The sequence below is a fragment of the Phycodurus eques genome, chromosome 3 (genome assembly GCF_024500275.1).
Source record: "Phycodurus eques isolate BA_2022a chromosome 3, UOR_Pequ_1.1, whole genome shotgun sequence".
Lineage (NCBI taxonomy): Eukaryota > Metazoa > Chordata > Actinopteri > Syngnathiformes > Syngnathidae > Phycodurus > Phycodurus eques.
Genome location: NC_084527.1, coordinates 7,096,853 through 7,115,349, shown reverse-complemented (window position 1 = coordinate 7,115,349; position 18,497 = coordinate 7,096,853). Strand labels below are relative to the sequence as shown.

General features: G+C 39.9%; 1 protein-coding gene across 6 annotated transcripts in view; it reads right to left on the bottom strand.

Moving 5' to 3' along the window:
- The window catches only part of ccser1 (coiled-coil serine-rich protein 1), a 117,134-nt gene that overhangs the window by 39,578 nt on the left and 59,059 nt on the right, over window positions 1-18,497 (bottom strand). For 3 of the 6 annotated variants that reach the window (XM_061671862.1, XM_061671863.1, XM_061671864.1), the window contains exon 12: window positions 13,138-13,186. The exons of the other annotated variants lie outside the window; for them this stretch is intronic. In XM_061671862.1, the coding sequence (XP_061527846.1) occupies window positions 13,138-13,186 (49 nt within the window). The remainder of the gene's footprint in view (window positions 1-13,137; window positions 13,187-18,497) is intronic. 6 annotated transcript variants of the gene reach the window in all.

The window sequence follows — 18,497 nt, the reverse complement described above, 5'->3', positions numbered from 1 at the left end:
GGTCAAACACGCCACATTAGCTATGTTAAGCCATAACTCAAATGAATTAGAATGCGGCCACATATATGCCGTTTTTCTGCAGAAGGCTGGGGAGGAAAAAAGATGGAGAGGGAAAGGGAAAGCCAAAGCAGGGACATGAGGACGCACGAAGAAACTACTGTGCTGCATGTAGATCTTTTGTTTGCTTTACATTTGCTGAGAAAAACACATGGACAAAAAGAGGAAGTGGTCATTTTCTGTTATTATTACTGAAATTTGGCTGCAGGTCAAGTAAAACCAATAATGTTAATCAGAATATAATCCCTGAATTTAGGCCATTTTAGCTGATCAGAAAGAAGCCTCAAGGATGCCATTTTAGGAAAAGAAACTATAGTGAATCCAAGAAAATTATAATGTAAGTGTGGAGTAAGTAATGAGTTATCATACTTTTTATAGAAAAATTCAAATTTAAGGAGAATGGCACTGCATAGGGCTCAGACCTCTGCTAAACCTGAACAAGCAGTCACGTCACATGCAGAGCTGTTTCACTCCAGTCCTGTGGGTGGTGGTAATGCGAATTTCTAAGTGGGTTCCCAATGCCACATGCTGCCCATTATCAAAGTTGACCAGGTAATCTTCAGCCTTTTAACTCCTCCTTATTTACACTCATTTTTAAATATCCATCGCACTACCTGCAGTCTACGCTTGAGCAGGTTCATCAATCTCACAATCCCAAAGGTCCAAACTTCCTTTGGTCTTTTCAGTTTTCTGCTGCAAATGACTGCAATCAAATGCAGCAGAACTTGCAGAACTTCAACCTCAGTTCATTCATCCCTCTTTCTGCTTTTAAAAACTCCTTACAAACTGCTGTTTAAGAACACTGCACTTGCTTTTAGCCACTTATTATTAACATGTATTGCTGTATTATTGTGTTTGTGTATTTCTGTTATTTTCTGTATGACGGATTAGTTGTTTTGTTTTCATCACTTTCATGTAATTGCCTCATATGCAACCTCTATGAACATGTTCTCAATCAACCTGCCTGGTGAAATAAAGGTTGAATAAATAAATAAATGAAACCTTCTAAGGCACAGGATGATCATATCCATAACAAAGGTGGGAATGGCACTCATTTGGGATCAAACATTTGCCAAGACAACTACAAGATGCAAGAGATACTTTTCCTGATAGCTCAATTTGTTGGATCTGCTCACTGACCAACTTGGACTTCTACGGCAAGTGGCCTACAACTAAAATTCCTTGATCTGTACTTTTAGGTGGATCTTTTGTGTGTCACTAATCTGAGTAATCAGCATAGCTAACAAATTAAAGTCTAAGCCCGTCTAAACTCTGTACGTTTCCCACCCTTTGTGCCCATTTTCAAAGTCGACCAGGCAATTTTCCAACTCCCCAGGTATTATCAAAGCCCTAACTAAGGCGGGAATGGCACTGAATTGGGATCAGATTTCTGCCAAACCTGAACAAAAACATTTTTCCCTGTAGCTCAATTTGCTGGATGTGATCACTGCCAAATTCAGCTCCAATGTAAGTGGACTACAACAGCTTGAAGTGAAGCTAAATTCTCTGTACGTTTAGGTGGAGGTGCAATTTATTTCTTGGATTAAACCTGTTTCAAATATTGCCATTCAGCTATTTTTCACAATAGCAAGTTGTGCAAAAATCGACTGGCATGTTCATGCAAAAGTTCAAATGAAGTTCTCCTGGTAATTGTGCATTTTAGGTTCATCTTGAAATTTCACCAGAAAGCTCAACATTCCAAACTCTTTGTAAATAGTGTATGTAGCCATTGGTTGTGGAAAAAGTTGTGCAAAATGCATAACAGGATATGTACATAAACAGGATATAAATGTATGTCTAAACGCTGAAAACTGTGTTGAAACGATTTGCTTTTTGGAAATCTAAAACACAGTTTGCGCGTTGACAAGAGGCCAAAACGCACTTGAAAAATCTACACTTTCAAAAATAGCTGTGTGCGTGTGGCCACAGTCCTTGGCTTGCTTCCTTTCACCTTCTGTCTTCTCAAATCCTGTCCTCGTAACTGCACATCCCTAGAGTCCCCACCGCCCCTCCACATCCGACTCCAGTGTACCCTGTGTCATTGTACAGATAATTATATATTAACATGCTCTTGTCTCTTTCGTCTGTCTGTTGGTGCCATCTGTGCCCGGTTAGGTGCCCGCCGTCCCCCACCTACCCCCATCCTGTGCTGCTTTAGGGGGCCATAGCGGCGGATGGGGGCACAGATCACAGGCATCCACACAAGTGCAGACTTTCTCTCTGATTTGGACACACACAACACAGCCAGAAACACCTTCTGCCAACAGCCTCAGTGCAACTCTGCTCTGCGCTGTCCCTGGGGCTAGATGGGGTTAGCCGGAAAAAGAGGCACGCAGCAGTAGTCATCACAGTACCTTCTGCCCTGTTCTGTCCCGTCCTCTTTGTTCTAAAGATGACACTTGATAAAGTTAGAGGACATAGGACACAAAGCTTTTTTCCCATGTTACGTGTCCCTGTTCTGTAAGCACCAACACAGAAAAGGGGGGGAGATGAAATGAGGTATGGGGTAGTATCAGAAGCTCCTTGAATGCCTCGAAGAGCATTAATTTCCCCAACTTTCTCCTGTGTCACTGTTCAGTATGAACGACACAATGAATTGGTAGGGACAAATCGACCTGTCAATTTTCTGCCTTCAGCGGTAGTACGAGAAGCCCTTTTTGAACTGCCTGTAAAAGCTAGCTTTTCACTGTCCTCTATTAAAGGCACTGATGGAATGGGGTGACAAAGTCAACCCGGAAATGCTTGTAACTTTTCAAGTATTATCCGAAGCTCCATGTACATTGCAGTGTCTCTTAAAGCCGAATTGTGTCCAAACCTTTTCCCCTGTCAATGTTCTCTATTAACAGCACTGAGACGGAAAGTCGACCTGGCAATTTTCTCCCTTCAGATGAAGAATCAGAAACACCTTCAACACTGCCTGAAAAATTACTCATGCCTTTTTTTTAACGTTGCTTTTCTGAGTGGGGACGAACTCAACGTGGTAATTGTCCGTCATGAGTCACATAATCAGAAACCTCTTTTACACTACATTGTCAGAGCCGGCATTTTTCCACCTTTTTCTCCTGTGCTGAGGTTCTGTAGCACCTACCGCCTCTCGTCGCGGTATGGAAAAGCCCTGCAACGACTCGGTGGTATATATTCCAGCCACCTGAGGCTTTAAGCAGATATATTTTTGCGATTCAAACATATAGGGATGTGCAGGCATATGCTAGATGTACAAACGTATCTGAAAGCAATTTTAGCGGGACATGTTTTCAGCGCATTACAGAGACACACCCACAGCATCTGAGAGCTGAGGGATAATTTTTTCACCATTTTGAAACCTGATTTAATATGCAGTGTATGTAGTGTATTTTATCTCTGCCCTGCCAAACTGATAACCAAACTGCTTGCGATAACATCAGGTCCTTCAACATTGCAGAAAGACACAATTTTCATTGGAGACATCTTGAAAGAGTTAAGCCTTTCACCGAGTGCCATTTTGTTGTGATAGTGCAGATGGAGGGGGCGGGAGGAGGACAAAGATGGATGAAAAAAGACGAGTCAGAAATAAATAGTGAAACAAGAGGGACGTAAAGAAAACAAAAAACAAAAACTAAAGCCTGTGGGACTGTGGGAGGATTGTACTCGTCTCGGCTGAATCTCAATAAGTAAACAATAAATATTCTCCGTTTCTTTTTCTCTGCTCTTTTCAATGCTATGCGTTCCGTCGCTATCTTTTGGCTTTGTCACTTTTTTGACAGCTCATCGGTCTCATCTCATTCCTCTTCCCTGCGGCAGCTTTCTTTCATCCTCTGTTTTTTTTGCCCCCGTGTCACCACAGTTCCTCAACTCTCAGCATGCAATTCTGTCTTTAAACTCCCTGCTTCTTTCGAAAGCCCTGTGTACGCTAAAGCAAGCTGCGCGCGCACACACACACACACACCAATTTTTAACATATGCACGTTTTGAAAATGTCAAGATATCCCACACAATGAGGGAGAAAAAATACAGTGTGTGTTGTTCACTTAACTAGATTTTGTTGACAAACTTTACTCTTTTTCATAATTTTCACTGTGGTGAATGACGCGTCAACAAACACTTGACAACCAGTTGCTCCTCTACCCCAAGGTTGCTTCCTGACTGGCTATTGTTCTGTTTCATGTCACAATCACACAGTCGTTGGCTCGGCCAAACACAGTGTTGCCTGACCACTGAATTATTAAACAGGTTGAAGATTCATGATGACCCTGACTATTTTCCGTGCAGATCAGAGAGAAAAATTACTCTTCACACCAGACGATAATTGCTCTTCTTGAGACGTACGATAATCAGACCTTTGTTGACTTGGATCACAAGGGAGGAAAACGTTAGAATTTGGCCTGATTGTGTATGTGTACCCGAGTGTTTCAGTCAGTGAGTTGTAGATGATCGTCACATGGATGATTGAGGAAGTGCCTCACACTCAATATGTTCTGGGTTCGAATACCTGCTTGAGCAAGACGGTTCAGCAGTTCCATTTGGCCATCCAAAGTCCACAATAACTTCTACTTTCCAAACTGAACCACAGTGGTACCCAACTCCTTCACAATCCCTTTGAAGCAAACTATGAAATCAATATGACACACTCAGTCGCAATCAAAACACGAGCCAACCTTGATACGACCTTAATGGAAAATGAACAAATCAGCTAAGACCCTAACAGTTGTGCCCCATTTTACTTATGTGTCACACAAGAACAAACTAGTGAAAACAGTTTCCACTTTGTTTTTTTCCCCTATTTTTAGAATTGTCACTGATGCGACAATGTAAAAGTCCTGAGAAGACAAAAAGGAACCTTTCCAAAAAAATATATATTTTTAAAAAAATCCCCTGCCAAGAAGAACGAACACATGATTGACATCCTCCATTGTTGTCCTTTGTATACTCTGCCGTGTCACTGGTTTTGTTCCCACCAACACACCCGACAGTGCAAAGGCAAGCCAGAGATGGTGCTTTAAAGAAAAAAAAAGAAAAAATCTTGCTTGCTTGAGAGCAACATTGTGCGATCAGAGAAGCAGATGGCCGGCTGGTAGAAGCAGGTAGTCCTGCTGGCCTCCTTCAAGGAGCCGTAAGGGCCGAGGAGGGTGGCTACTCCCTTGGGTGGGTGTGTTTGTGGGTGTGGGGGGGGGGGGGGGGGGGAGTGGCTCATTAGTGTGAATGGCGCACTGGAGAACATGGAGACACGGTGTGCATGCCTGTCTGTTTGAGTGCCTCTCTCTATAATTAGGAGTCGCCGCAAGTAGCACTGTGGATTACAGTCAGATAAATTGTCTGGCGGTGAGCCAGAGCAGAGATAACCTCACATCAACACACAGTGTGTGTGTGACACACTGTAGTGTGCTGTGCTTGTAGGGAGATGACCCTGATAAGAACCACCTGCAGATGACAGGGTGCAAAGTCTCCAGTTCCACACTGGTACCTTGAACTTCCAAAGTTGTACAGTCAAGTGTTTGAGTCATGATACTTGGAGATGATTGCTCATAGTCATGGGGATGACTGATCGAGTTCGCTACAGTCGAGAGCTTCCAGGTTCATATCTTTTAGTTTCATTGAAGACTTTAAATTGCCCAGAGGTGTGAGCGTGAATCGTAGTTTGTTATAGATGCCTTGCGTTTAGCTGGCAACCAGTACAAGATTTACCCGGCCTGTCGCCAAAAGAACGATAGGGAGAGGCTTTAGATGACCTGTGACACTAAGCAGGACAAGTGCTACAAAATGGACTGACTGTCAAAGTTGGCTTTTTCCTATGTCGCTGGATTGTGTGAAAGGGACAGACAAACAGGGACAAAGAAAAACACAAATTTCCGTTTCAGAGGCGGAGCGGCAGAAAGCTGGAATCATGGTGTAAATTTGGCCAAGGGCTTAAAGTACCTATAAAGTTAAAAGAAATAGCTTTGGCACCCAAGTTCCTGTATAACAGTTTTAGACACACCTGAAAAATTCAGGAAAAATGAAATGGTGAAAAACAGGTTAACTCTATAGGTCCAAAATTCAGTACTGCATAGTTATCAGCCTTGGCACACATTTTCGGCAATCTTCTATCTTCAAACATATATAATGTTTTTAGAAACAAATTTCTGAATTCACTTTACAGGGACTTTGAGCACTAGTTGATGGCTGTCTGTTCCTGGTTTTATCTTTGTAAGTTTCTACTTCTTGTTTTGTTCCCATTCCCGCTGGCTTGATAGAACTCTTAGCTGGCAGATCGGCATTTAGAGTCCATCTGTTTGTGCTGTTTGACAAGAAGGCACACACTGTGAAGATGTAGACCGCTACAATACATTAGCTGCCATATACCTGTCACCTATATACAGGTATGTATTTTAGCTATGTTTTAACACTTTACATTACATGAATGGTCCAGTTCATTTGATGCGTGAGAGTGGTGCATCCATTATCCCTCGTCATTAAAGTTGTTACTGCTGAAAGACGAAAATTACATTGGTTTAATATCAGTATAGATTTGCATGTCAATGTCTAAAAGTTAAAAGATTGCCTGTACAGTGTAAAAAAAAAAAAAAAAATTACAGAGGGTCCTCTGTTCACGGTGGTTCTGAAATTTTGAGTTTAGAGGTTACAAATGGGACACGAACTAGTTGGCACAGCGGTGTAAGAATAGGTGATCACACTGTAGAACACGGTAACTTCAGTTACCACCACACTTCATTTGATTAGTTTATATTTATGGCTTATAGGTGTTTTTCAGTCAAATATATACTGTAATTATGACTTAACTAGTGCATTAGAGTAGGTTAGTGACACACTACACAGTCTTCTGACTTTTGTAGAGCTTTGGGTTACATGGCCGCCGTAGGAACAGAACATTGTCATATATCGAGTACCCACTGTAATTGAAATATAATTATCTCAATAAAAAATTCAAAGCACAATCGCACATGTGCCTTACGACTCAGACGTTTTGGGTTTGGATATCGGCTCCGGCCTTCCTGTGTCAAGTTTGGCGTGGGTTTTCTCTGGATGCTCCAGCTTCCTCTAACATGCCAAAAACAGCCAGTAATACTGGCTGTTTTTGCCCGTGCAGGGCAGGGCACAAATGAAATGAGGCAAAACACACATGCACACTTCCTCCGGCAGGCGACCCCCACCTGGGTAAAAAAAATCTTTCATCTACGCAACGACCGCCACTGGGCATACTTCAATGTAAACCCACGCTCTTTCTCCTCCACCTGCTACTCATTCGTACACAAACGCACACTCACACCAAGTCAATATAAATGTGCCACACACAGACTAACTACTAAGTGCGCAAGCTTGGCTAATGAAGTAGTAATATTTACAGGATGCGTAAAGAGCAAATGCATTTACGACGAAGTTCACAAACAACGCTGTACCGCTGGCTGCCGCTGTCAAGCCATTACGGGGCCTTTCAAAAGCATTACGTACTAATGCACCCGTTAACGACGCTGGTCAAGAGTTTTTATGACAGCCGAGAAATGCGGATAAAGCGTCCATGTCTTTTGGAGCACTTGGGAGGGACTTTTTAGACAATGGGATATTAAAAGTAGCTACAGGGTTTAAAAAAAAAAAAAAAAAAAAAAAAAAAAAAAAAACAGCTCCATGATGCCGGTTGACTTCCAAGTTGTTCCAATTCCAAGAAATATTTTCCCATAAAGTGAATTAATTTGATTTCGGCTCAAACTGCCAGCAACCTAGTGCACAGGCAACATGTATAGTAGAAGTAATATTTTAACAATCCTAACTGTCTTAAAAGGTATAGAGAAATGTTTACTACTGTCTAATAGAACTCAATAAAACTAAAATTAACTAAAACCACTCACTCTTTCTGACAGACAAAATGGAGAGAGAACATGTATTACATGTATTTCTGTCTTTTACGACATTGTCTTACAGCTTCATGCTATTTTTGCCAGCATCTGCTTACAGTAAATATAATTGATCTTTAGTTAACTTGCTCAAATTGTACCTACCATAGTTCCTGATGTCACCATATGTTCCATTTGCAGTTTGAAGGGAAAAAAAAATATTGATATGGACTTACTGTCGCTTTGCCATAATGTAATGAGTCGCCAGGACACATGGGATGAACTTTCCTACTTCATTCTACTCCCTTTTGAACATGTAAACCGTCCTTAACAATGACTATCGATGTTCTTTCCTTTTAAAACATTTTAACTTTTCATTATAATGTCTTCTGTCACGTTTACATGTTCGATAGAAAGCAAAAATCTAAAAATCACATTCCAAGGTTTTTACGCAACAAAATTTATTGTGACCAATGGTCTGTTCAGCAATGCAATTTTGGAGCTTTTGAATGATCTAGGGCTGACTTGGAGCCAGTCACAAGGAGTCGTCAAGCCATATCACTAATGACAAAACTCCTTTTGACTCTGCATTGCATAATATGATGTAGGATGGGCACCTGATTTTGAGTTAAATCAAACGAAATATTTCTTTTATGTGGTTGCTGGCTTCACCAAAATTGACACGATACTTTCATATTTTGTAACTCAGTTATACAACTTCCACTAACACTTCCAATTCCATCAGTTCAAAACTTCATTTTGCCCCTGCAGTACTCGTCCAAATAATGTTTCATGGTGAAAACAATCAGCGTTACCTCGAGCGCAAAACCATCTTTGTACAGCGGTCTCCATGTTTTCACCTGAACATGAAATTTGGCACCCACTATTTGGGATCTCAGTAAAAGATCGCAATCTTAGTAAATCACGTGCAACATGGCCACCAACAGCATGCAGTCTGTGAGAGTGAACATGCAATGTAGTGTCCGCTATTTTAGGATCTTAGTAAATTTGGCCCTAATAGATCGGTAAGCACAACCTTGCCCATTTTATCCTCGTCATGTGGAGCATCTAAAAAAAAATTGGGTTAAGATGAAAAAAAATGTTACCACTGGATTTCACCTTGTCAAAGAAACAGTACAAGAGGCTTTAACTCACTTATGCCATTTGCCCTGAAACAGGTCTGTAAGAGACTCATAATTCCTAATTCGCATTAGCGTCGGTCCTCGAGGAGTTTAATGAGCGAGAAGACTCACAGACGCAAATGCACACAAAGAGGAAGAAGATGAGGGTTTTCCTGCTGAATAACCTGCGTAAATATACTGTACAGTAACTCACACACACGTACAAACAGAAAGTGCTGAGGTGCCCTTACACATATGGAGCAAACAAATGACACTCTCAGGGCAGTCATTGTCCCTTTAGGCTTTCACCTTCACACACGCAATCATGCACACGCCCAAGCACACACGCACCCACACACGAAAGCAGGCAATCAGAAACAGGTTAATTGGACTTTATGGTCAACATTTGATGTGTTCTTGTGACGTGTGTGTGTGTGTGTGTGTGTGTGTGTGTGTGTGTGTGTGTGTGTGTGTACAGTGTAATCAGAGAGAAGGGTGTTAGGGTGTGGGAATTCATTACTGATAGGGTCACGGGTCACAGCGGTCAAGCAACGGTTCTGTGCAAGGTAATGGTTCAGAGGGGGGTGACAAGCAGGGTTACAGGTTGTACAAAAACAGGAACACATGCTTGACTTGAGCAGCACGTAGAGAAAACATTCACTTTGTTCAAACTTCCACCGTGGTCTTTATCCGTACGAATGCATTTTGCATCATGTTACTTCTTTCTTACTTAAATTACTGTTTTGCCGCAAAGTCTCCACCCAGTACTTCACAGAGAACACATTTAAAATATCCAGTTAAGACTCAACACTTTAAGAGACTGTTTATGTGCCTCGGTAGGTGCTACTGGATTGGTTAGCAATGGTGTTAAAATAGGCTCAGCTTAACTCTTGTATGACAGAAGGTAATTACTGTTAGGAAATACTGTAATTCTACTACCACCTCTCACACTCACTGAAGGGTAGGTCGTCACTTTCTGCTTTCAGACCGCTTTAATTTATTTTTTTTAATCTCTACTTTCAGCCGGCAGTTAATTGGGACACGGCATCTGTGAGAGAGGAATGCACTATTTTAAGAAATATTGCAATGCAGGTGCATCTCAATAAAGGTGAGTATTTTGGGAAACTGAATTCATTTTAGTGGTTTAATTTACATATAATTTTTACATATATATATATATATATATATATATATATACATATATATATATATATATACATATATATATACATATATATATACATATATATATACACACACACACTATATATACATATATACATACATATCTATATATATGGATGTTTATTTGATTACGGGCCTTTTTCTGTCCTTGATGTAAAATTTAAAGAAAAAATCTCTTTCAAAAGATTTTTTCAATAACCAGCAGTGGGTGTGCCTAATGATAAGTGTTGTCTAAAATTTCATGTTAATATTAATATATTTTGACATTTTCTGAGCAGTTTTATGGTGGTATTTTACAGTTTTCACCCTGTCCCTAACACAGGGTTTGGATATATGAAGCTCCATCTTTCTAAAAAAAATAAAAAAAAAAAAAATGTTTTTAAATGGTGTATGTAACTTTTATCATAAACTCCTTCAAATATAACAGAATTAATGATTTCTCATCATATATCCAAAACATTTCAAATTCTGTCTTTTATTTTTACTAAAATATGCCTGTCGTTACCGCCACATTGACCATTTTCAGATCAATAAAGTTTATTCAAAATCTGATTCTTCAATTCCCTGTGTCATTTTGTCTTGCCACTCAAGCACATGCTCGGGCAGAGAGAAGTCAGACATTTTGATAACTGGAAGAGTAAGTTTTGTCCTCATTTGTACGCTTAAGGCACATAATATTTTTTATTGCATGTCATTACCAAACGACTTGTAGTGTTAATGTTTAAAGATTTTCCAGTAAACACTTGATAATCATATAAAAATGTTGTACAGGACTAGCTAGCAAAAAGATAATTTTAAGCCAACTCTACCAGCATAGCACAGTTAGCTAAAAACTTTTTAAGTCATTACCATCACGTCATCAGACAGTGTGGTGGTGATGACAGAAACGAAAATCAGAAGTGCCCGAAATCAAATAAACACCCATATACAAATATAGACATGATGAGACCAATTTATTGAGATGCGCCTGAATTGTTGCTATAAAGATGGTAAATTCTAACCATACATTCGATAGCACATATTGCTTTAACTGAATGGAGTGTCACTGGGCAATCCCTAATTCCAACACAAGACGACAAAATATACATTTGGGTGGTTTCAAAGATGGGGGGGGGGGGGGGGGGGGTAGAAGAGTTATGCTTGCTTGATTAGACACGTCGCGCACGCGAACGCCCTTTCCGCAGAGGAAGTGCACTTTCCATCGTTCAATTCTTGCAACGATTAGATCTAGTCAAAAGCCACTGACAGAACAAGTGGAGATAAATGGTCTGTCTACCTTGAGCAAAAGACTTTCTTCTGCTAACTTTCTTTAAGAGCAAGAAATTGTGGCTATTATGTCAACTTCCAGAAACTACAACCAGAAGAGAGAAGCTCACTTCACGGGTAACCATCTCACAGGGCTGAGGTACTGTAGGTAGAGTGGGCACTGGGCAGCATTCCCTACTACGTAAAAAGCATTCCACACTTAAAAGGGTCTCCACACCGGGTCTCGATTCATACATGGAAATATGCAAATATATTTGAGGTTGGTTGGCCTATAAAAGTCTTCTTCAGTATGCAGTGGTGCCTTGAGATAAGAGAAAACACAATCTTTTGTTTGTTGAAAAGAAAAATAGCACACATTGTACTTGATAAAAATAGAGAAATAAGATAATACAATAGAATGTCAAGAATTAAACTTTGTGTGCATCATGATTTACTGTAATGCTACAATCCAATTCATTTACTGCTCCTTCTGTTAGCCCGCCTTAACCACCAGGGCAAGTAAGATGGTTCTAATAGTGGTCATTTTTATGTAGACAGATAAAAAAATATATGCCTGCAAGTATTGTTATCTGTCTAAATATGTTGTTCCACCGTTTCTGTTCAAATATCCCATGCTTCTAAAACTGCAACCATGCTAACTTTTAGGAATCTCAATGGTGTTTTGCCTTGTTTGTTATCATTAAGCTAAGCTGACTTTTTCATAACGCAAAGCTATGTTGTTTTGAATATACAATGTGTAACTCTCCTTGTGTTATGTTTCATGTGACAGTAAACTTCAACTGGGAGTGGCGTTTAACAGCTTTAAGCCTCTTTTTTTATCAATTATTTGCCAAACTGTCGCTTATTGTGAATTGAGTTTAATTTATTTCATTGCCACCATACAGTGCTTGTATCTCAAATGTGCGCTTACAAATCAAAGCAAAAAAATAAATTTTAATAAAAGATCCGCCAAATAACAGCTTGTATCACGAAAAACCCGTAAGTGAGGTCACTCATCTTTCCGGGCACCACTGTATACATTGAAAATAGCTGTGATTGGTCTACACCACAAAACTAGGCAAGGTTAATGATTCCCAACCACTGTTCTGCCGTACATTAGTGTGCCATGAGCGTTCATCAGATGAGCCGTGGGGAATTATCCAATTTCACTTAATTGGTCCAAAAAATATATATTCAATACAATAATGTATCTTTGTTCATCTATCTATTCCATTGACATATAGTGGCATGCAGAACAATTGAATTATTTTCATGTGTAAGATGGCAGAAGGTACAATTAACCTCTGTATCCACCTGTTGCTATTTATACAACAGAATAAAAGCATTGTGTTCAACTAAACTGGCCCAGAATTCACACCGTTTAAGTAAATCTGTAAATAAATTGAGATGAAACACAGTATATATGTTTTTTGACATTTTTGTTTCGTTATATGTTGTGAGACCTTTCGTAAGAGTAAAATATGTGCCCTGGCTCAAAAAAGGTTGGGAAACACTTGTATGTCTAAAAATATAATTGAGGAAGGCAGAAAAACTTCAATGGCCAAACAGTATTTGTGATGTATAAACAAGCAGTGTGTACTCAGCAAGACCTGGTACAAAGACCCCCAGTGTATTGGTTTTGTTTTGGTACATCTAGTCGAGTACACGGGGCCACTACAAGACAGTCACGACCACTCGGTTGATATCAGAATAGAGACACTCACTCAGTTGTCTCCTTGTGGACAACGTGGCGCTCCCATGCGCCCTGATGCCCTAGAAACAGAAGACATGTTGACACAAAAAGTAACCAATGTTGTAAAGGGGGGGGAAAAAAAAGCAAAGAAAAAAGAAGGGGGTGGGCACAGAGACAAAAAGGGATTGTTGTTAGTAGGCAATACGTAAAAGTATTACACAGCAAGCAGAAATCAATCTCAGACAAATACTGTCCCTCGAGTGTTCATTCATCAGCGGAAGATTGATTAAGGTCTTACTCCTTATGTGAGCCACAAGTGTCTTTTCATTCTACACAAATATACAGCCACCGATGTAAAGTTGTCCACGGTGCTAAATCCTCACCACTTGCTAGATGACAATAAAAAAGAGCTGGATTACAGGATTTAAAGATTCTCTACGTAACAGTTTGGTCGAGAGTTGGGTTAGATCCCTTGATACCATGCAGGAAACTCATTTACAACATGAGGTAAGCCTTTACACATCACCCATGTGGTACAACTTGGGACATTTTAAACCCCGGTTTACCAGGTACTAGAAACAGAACATTGTCGTACCTGGTTTGGCCAATGGAAAGGCATCAATAGCTACCAGAGATGACTAGGTTCTGTGTGGTGGAAAAGTGGCATTGCCAGCCCACCCCAGAGAACATTTCAGACCAGAGGCCCCCCCCCCAAAAAAAATAATACATTGCCTCAATCCACTGTTGTTGACGCCATGGAAACAGTTGTAACCGGTAGCGGTGACGTGTTTTCCGGTCCCGCCTCCCCTGACAGTGTGTCCCAATGATCGCAAAAGTCAGGATACGGTGATATCGTAATACATATCTCGTAGTGTTGCAAGTGTCTGACCGAGATATGGCAAGATTTTATCGCAGTAGTCTGACATAGTGGCATGGTCTAGACCCAATTTGCATTGTCGGCTGATCCAAGCATAAATTGGACAGACACTACAATCCATTGATTGGTCTTTTCATAAACAAATGTAATAAAGAGCCATAATCCAAGAAACTTTCCATCTCCAATTTTTCTCTCAGATGTAGTCAGTTTTAAACAAAGCCTCACCTCGAAGTTGGGAACCTAGAAAACTAAAAGAAATAAGAGATGTGAGGTGGAAGCTGAGGGCAGCATGACTCATCTTTGCAAGCGTCTTTGCTGCTCTCCTCTGCCTCCAATCCGGCATGACCGACGCTCGGCATCAGGGGAATTAATGAGTATTGATAATGCTTGATAGTGTAGTACGTGCCGGTAGCCAGGCGAATTTAACAAGCAGACCAAAAATCACCTTTGGTTTTATGCAAGCTGTGAAGTAAAATGTGTTGGTTAGAAACAAGAATTAGGAGAAAAATGGAGGAGTTATAAAGTCTCCCACCTGCGCTCTTTGGGTCTCAAGTGCTTGCACACAGAGGGGTAATTCTACAGCAGGCAGATGGAAAGTGGCCTCCAACAGTAAAACTTGATGATGGCATAAAAGCACAATTAAAGACCCTATGCCCAAACATACAGATATTAACTGGGTGTGGGCGGAGGTCTCATTAGAAAAGGACTTTCATGGGAAGATGTAACCCACCATTGTCTTTTTATGTCATCATATAAATGTGTTTTGGGGGATTGGGCATATGTGCAGCGTCACAATGCCTCATTTAAAATGCTAAATTGTGAAATGTTATTAGCGTAATGTAATTGCAGCCCATGCTATTTGTGTGCTATTAACAGGAGGATTTATGGTAGCCTTATTTTAAACTGTGCAACTTTTGGGCGATCTACAGTTATTCTAACCTGCACAATTTTTAGGGGAATTTACAATAGTTTAATTTTAACGTGGAACTTTTGGGGGATTTATTATTATTTTTATTTATTTTTTACTTTTGAGGGGCATGTACAGTTATATATTTTTTTACCTGCACAATTTTTGGATGATTTGTGTAAGTCTCATTTCAACGTGCAATTTTGGGGGGACTTACTGTAGTCTCTTTTTAACCTATTGAATTTGGGGGAGATTTTAGGTACCACGAGTGGTGCCTTGAGATATGAGTGAGCCTACTTAAAAGTCTTTCAAAATACGAGCAGTTACAATTTTTTTTTTTTTTTTGGATTATAATGGATTAATGGTATTTCTATTATTTCAATGGTAAAAGATGATTTGAGATGCAAGTGATTTCAGTTGCGAGCATGGTCACGGAACAAATTATACTTTTATCAAGGCACCAATGTAGTTTAATTTTAACCCGCGTGAATTTTGGAGATTCATGGTAGTTCATTTTAATACATGAAATTTATGGGGGTTTTATAGTAGTTTGATTCAAAGCTCTGGATCATTTAGTTTATTTCATTTAACCAGAGCAACTTTTGAGGGATGTATGGTAGTTTCATTTTAACATGCACAATTTATGTGGTCTTATTGCAGTCTCTTTTTAACCTGCTCAAATTAGGGGGGTTTACAGGAGTCTCATTTAACCGGCACAATTTTTAGGAAAATTAAGGTAGTCTCATATTACCATACTGTATTATTAAACTTTTGAGGGATTTACAGTGGTCTCAATTTAACCTGCACAATTTTGGGTTGTTTATGGTCATATGGGTATACAACAGTCATTTTAATCTGCACAATTTTGGGTAGATTTACGGTGAGGATGAGCGGTTCGGAAAATGGATTGATGGATAATTAACTACAGTAGATGACACATGACTATTAAAAGTACAGATAAACACTGATGAACATATACATTAGAAGTTGTGAGAGGACCTGATAGGCAGTGACAGATGTGAAAGAGAATGGAGAGGTATACAGGTGAAACAGTGGGCATAAAGACAGGAAAGTAGTTGGGCTGATGATGAAATGAGTTCAAGGAGGTGATGTGAAACATTCTGTGGAAGATGGAAAATCAAAAGCTGAAAGAAGGAACGAAGAAAGCTGAGGGAGAATGAGGCTTGAGAAAATTGACCGAAATGTGGAAAAGGCGACAAATGAAAAGTGAGATATTAGCCTGATTATAAAACTTTGAGGTGGACGGAGGGACACGGCATTAAAAAAAAAAAGGGGAACGTACAAAAACTCTAAATAGGGCACCGCACATTTCTGGGTCTGTCTTACTGCCGCGCCATTACTCAGTGAGGGCCACGATTGTACAAAATGATCTAGTTTTACAGAAATAGGAGACCTACATAGTTCCAATCAGCGCTTGGACTGGCCCTCCTTCTGCTGCTTAAAGTGGCACAGAGTGCTGATGACGCACATTGACATGAAGCATGTGAGCATGCGTGTTCATGGAGGGTTCCCTTCCCTGGGAAGAAGCCTACATTAGGGGCTTATTGCTGCTCTAACAAAAAAAATTTAATGAACCAAAGTCTTCTTTTACTTGTAACCGTGGCGAACAACAACAAAACAGGAGCAACGGAAAGGAATCAATGACTATTCTGACTTAGTCAGTAGAAATATGAAGGTAATTCTTTTGCCACTGAATTTAAAATTTTTTAAAAACTGTCGAGAAAAAGTTTGCAGGAGAAATAATGACAACATATTGTAGAAATGTAGTTGGGCACAGTGGGGAGACTCAAGCCATTTATTCACAAGATAGAGAGCAGAGCAGAGCCATAAAAGAAGCATAGGTATTTTTCTGCATTTCATACAGAAACCCTAAACATTGCACTTTCACATATTCCCCAGTCAGATGAATTAGACATCAGCATTTGGTTGTGTCGGCGAGTGACCATTGCTTTCAACATGAAGTGATTGTAAGGTGTTAAATTTCACACCCAGGTCCTGGTATGCCAGAATTGCATTGGTCTTTTGGGTTTTATAAGCATTTTAAAAGGAGCTACTCACAGTATCTCCAAAGGCGGAAAATTGCCGGGTCAATCTCGTCGCCCCCATTCTGTGTTAGTGGTGTTTATAAAAAAAATTAAAAAATAAGAAAAATTTAAAAAAAAAACGGACAGCAGAATAACTAAAAAAAAAAAGAAAATACAATAAAAAGACATACAAATGACATCGGACGGTGTAAAAAGGGCTTTTGACAATATCTCCCAATACTATTCCATTTCTCTGGTATTTATAGAGAGCAATGAGGGCTGAAAAATGCCGGCTTTTACCAGCAGTGCTAAAGGGGCCATAGTGACCATAGTGCCTCCTAAGGTGGGGAAAAAAGTGGGGTCGACTTTGTTCCCCCTGACAGAGGATGACGATTAGATGGGTAATGTCATTATGATTCAAATGCAATGCAACCAGTTTTAAATACCATAAAGCCATCCCTTGTTAGCCTTAATATTATAGGCTGTCAGGTCTTGAGCATAATATGCAAATAATCATATTGAATGATAGTAGGAAGTGCTTTGGTGGATATGAAACAAGGTGAGGCAGCAGAAGTTAAGCTGCAGCCATTTAGAGAAAATGGCGCGCGAGAATGAGAAAGGCAACGAGAGAGAAGTAACCATCAAGAGCCTTTGATTCCCCCCATAAAAGCTTCCTGATAAGAATGCCCATGAAATTAGCTTGCTGAAATAAAGCAATTCCAATCTATTCAATCCCCTCTAAAAACTTTCAAACAGCTACCACACCTCCAAGCTCATAAGATTCTCTGCAGGGCGTAAAATAGCTTTTCTTCTTCTCAGGCCACACTTTCTCTCTTTCTTGCTCTCTCTCTCTCTCTCTCTCTCTCTCTCTGACCCTTTTTGAAAGTGCACAATTGAAAAATGAGAGGAGGGAGTGTGACACTTTTCAATTTGTGTTTGGCTTTCTTGCAATATTACAGCTTGTCAGCTTTGGGTGAATATGTGGCCCACATCCAAAGCAGCAGCATGATGTATATTGACTGCTGTATAAATGGACAGTAAAGTGACACTAATGATCACATCGACGGCGACTCGTCACTGATGATCTATTTTTTTAGGGCAGTACTATAATTTTTGTTTTCAATCCCAGGAGGGGGGAATGCTTTGCAATAATCTATATTTGTCAACAATGTAAATTTCATACACCAAATTTACGCAGAACCTGCACATTAGACCACAAGTGCATCGATGTGGGCTGGGTGAAGGCAGAGTCAGTTTTTCTTCCTTGATCGGCCCAGTAAACCGTTGGGGCCGACAATCAAAAATGTTAAACATGCAAGATAATCGTAAATCCTTATATGTATGGTCAACTCAGATTTCAACGACTCTGTGATTATGACATGAACAATAGCCAAATAGGAAGCTTGCACAGTTCCTGGACACAAATAGAGGGGTAACTTTTGTTTGTTTGTGTAACTTGTTTCACAAGTCATTCATCACAATAATAAAATGACAAGGAGAATTTGCAACCACTACGCCGTTACCAGATAAGACAATGGTTAGCCTAGATTATTATTTTTCTT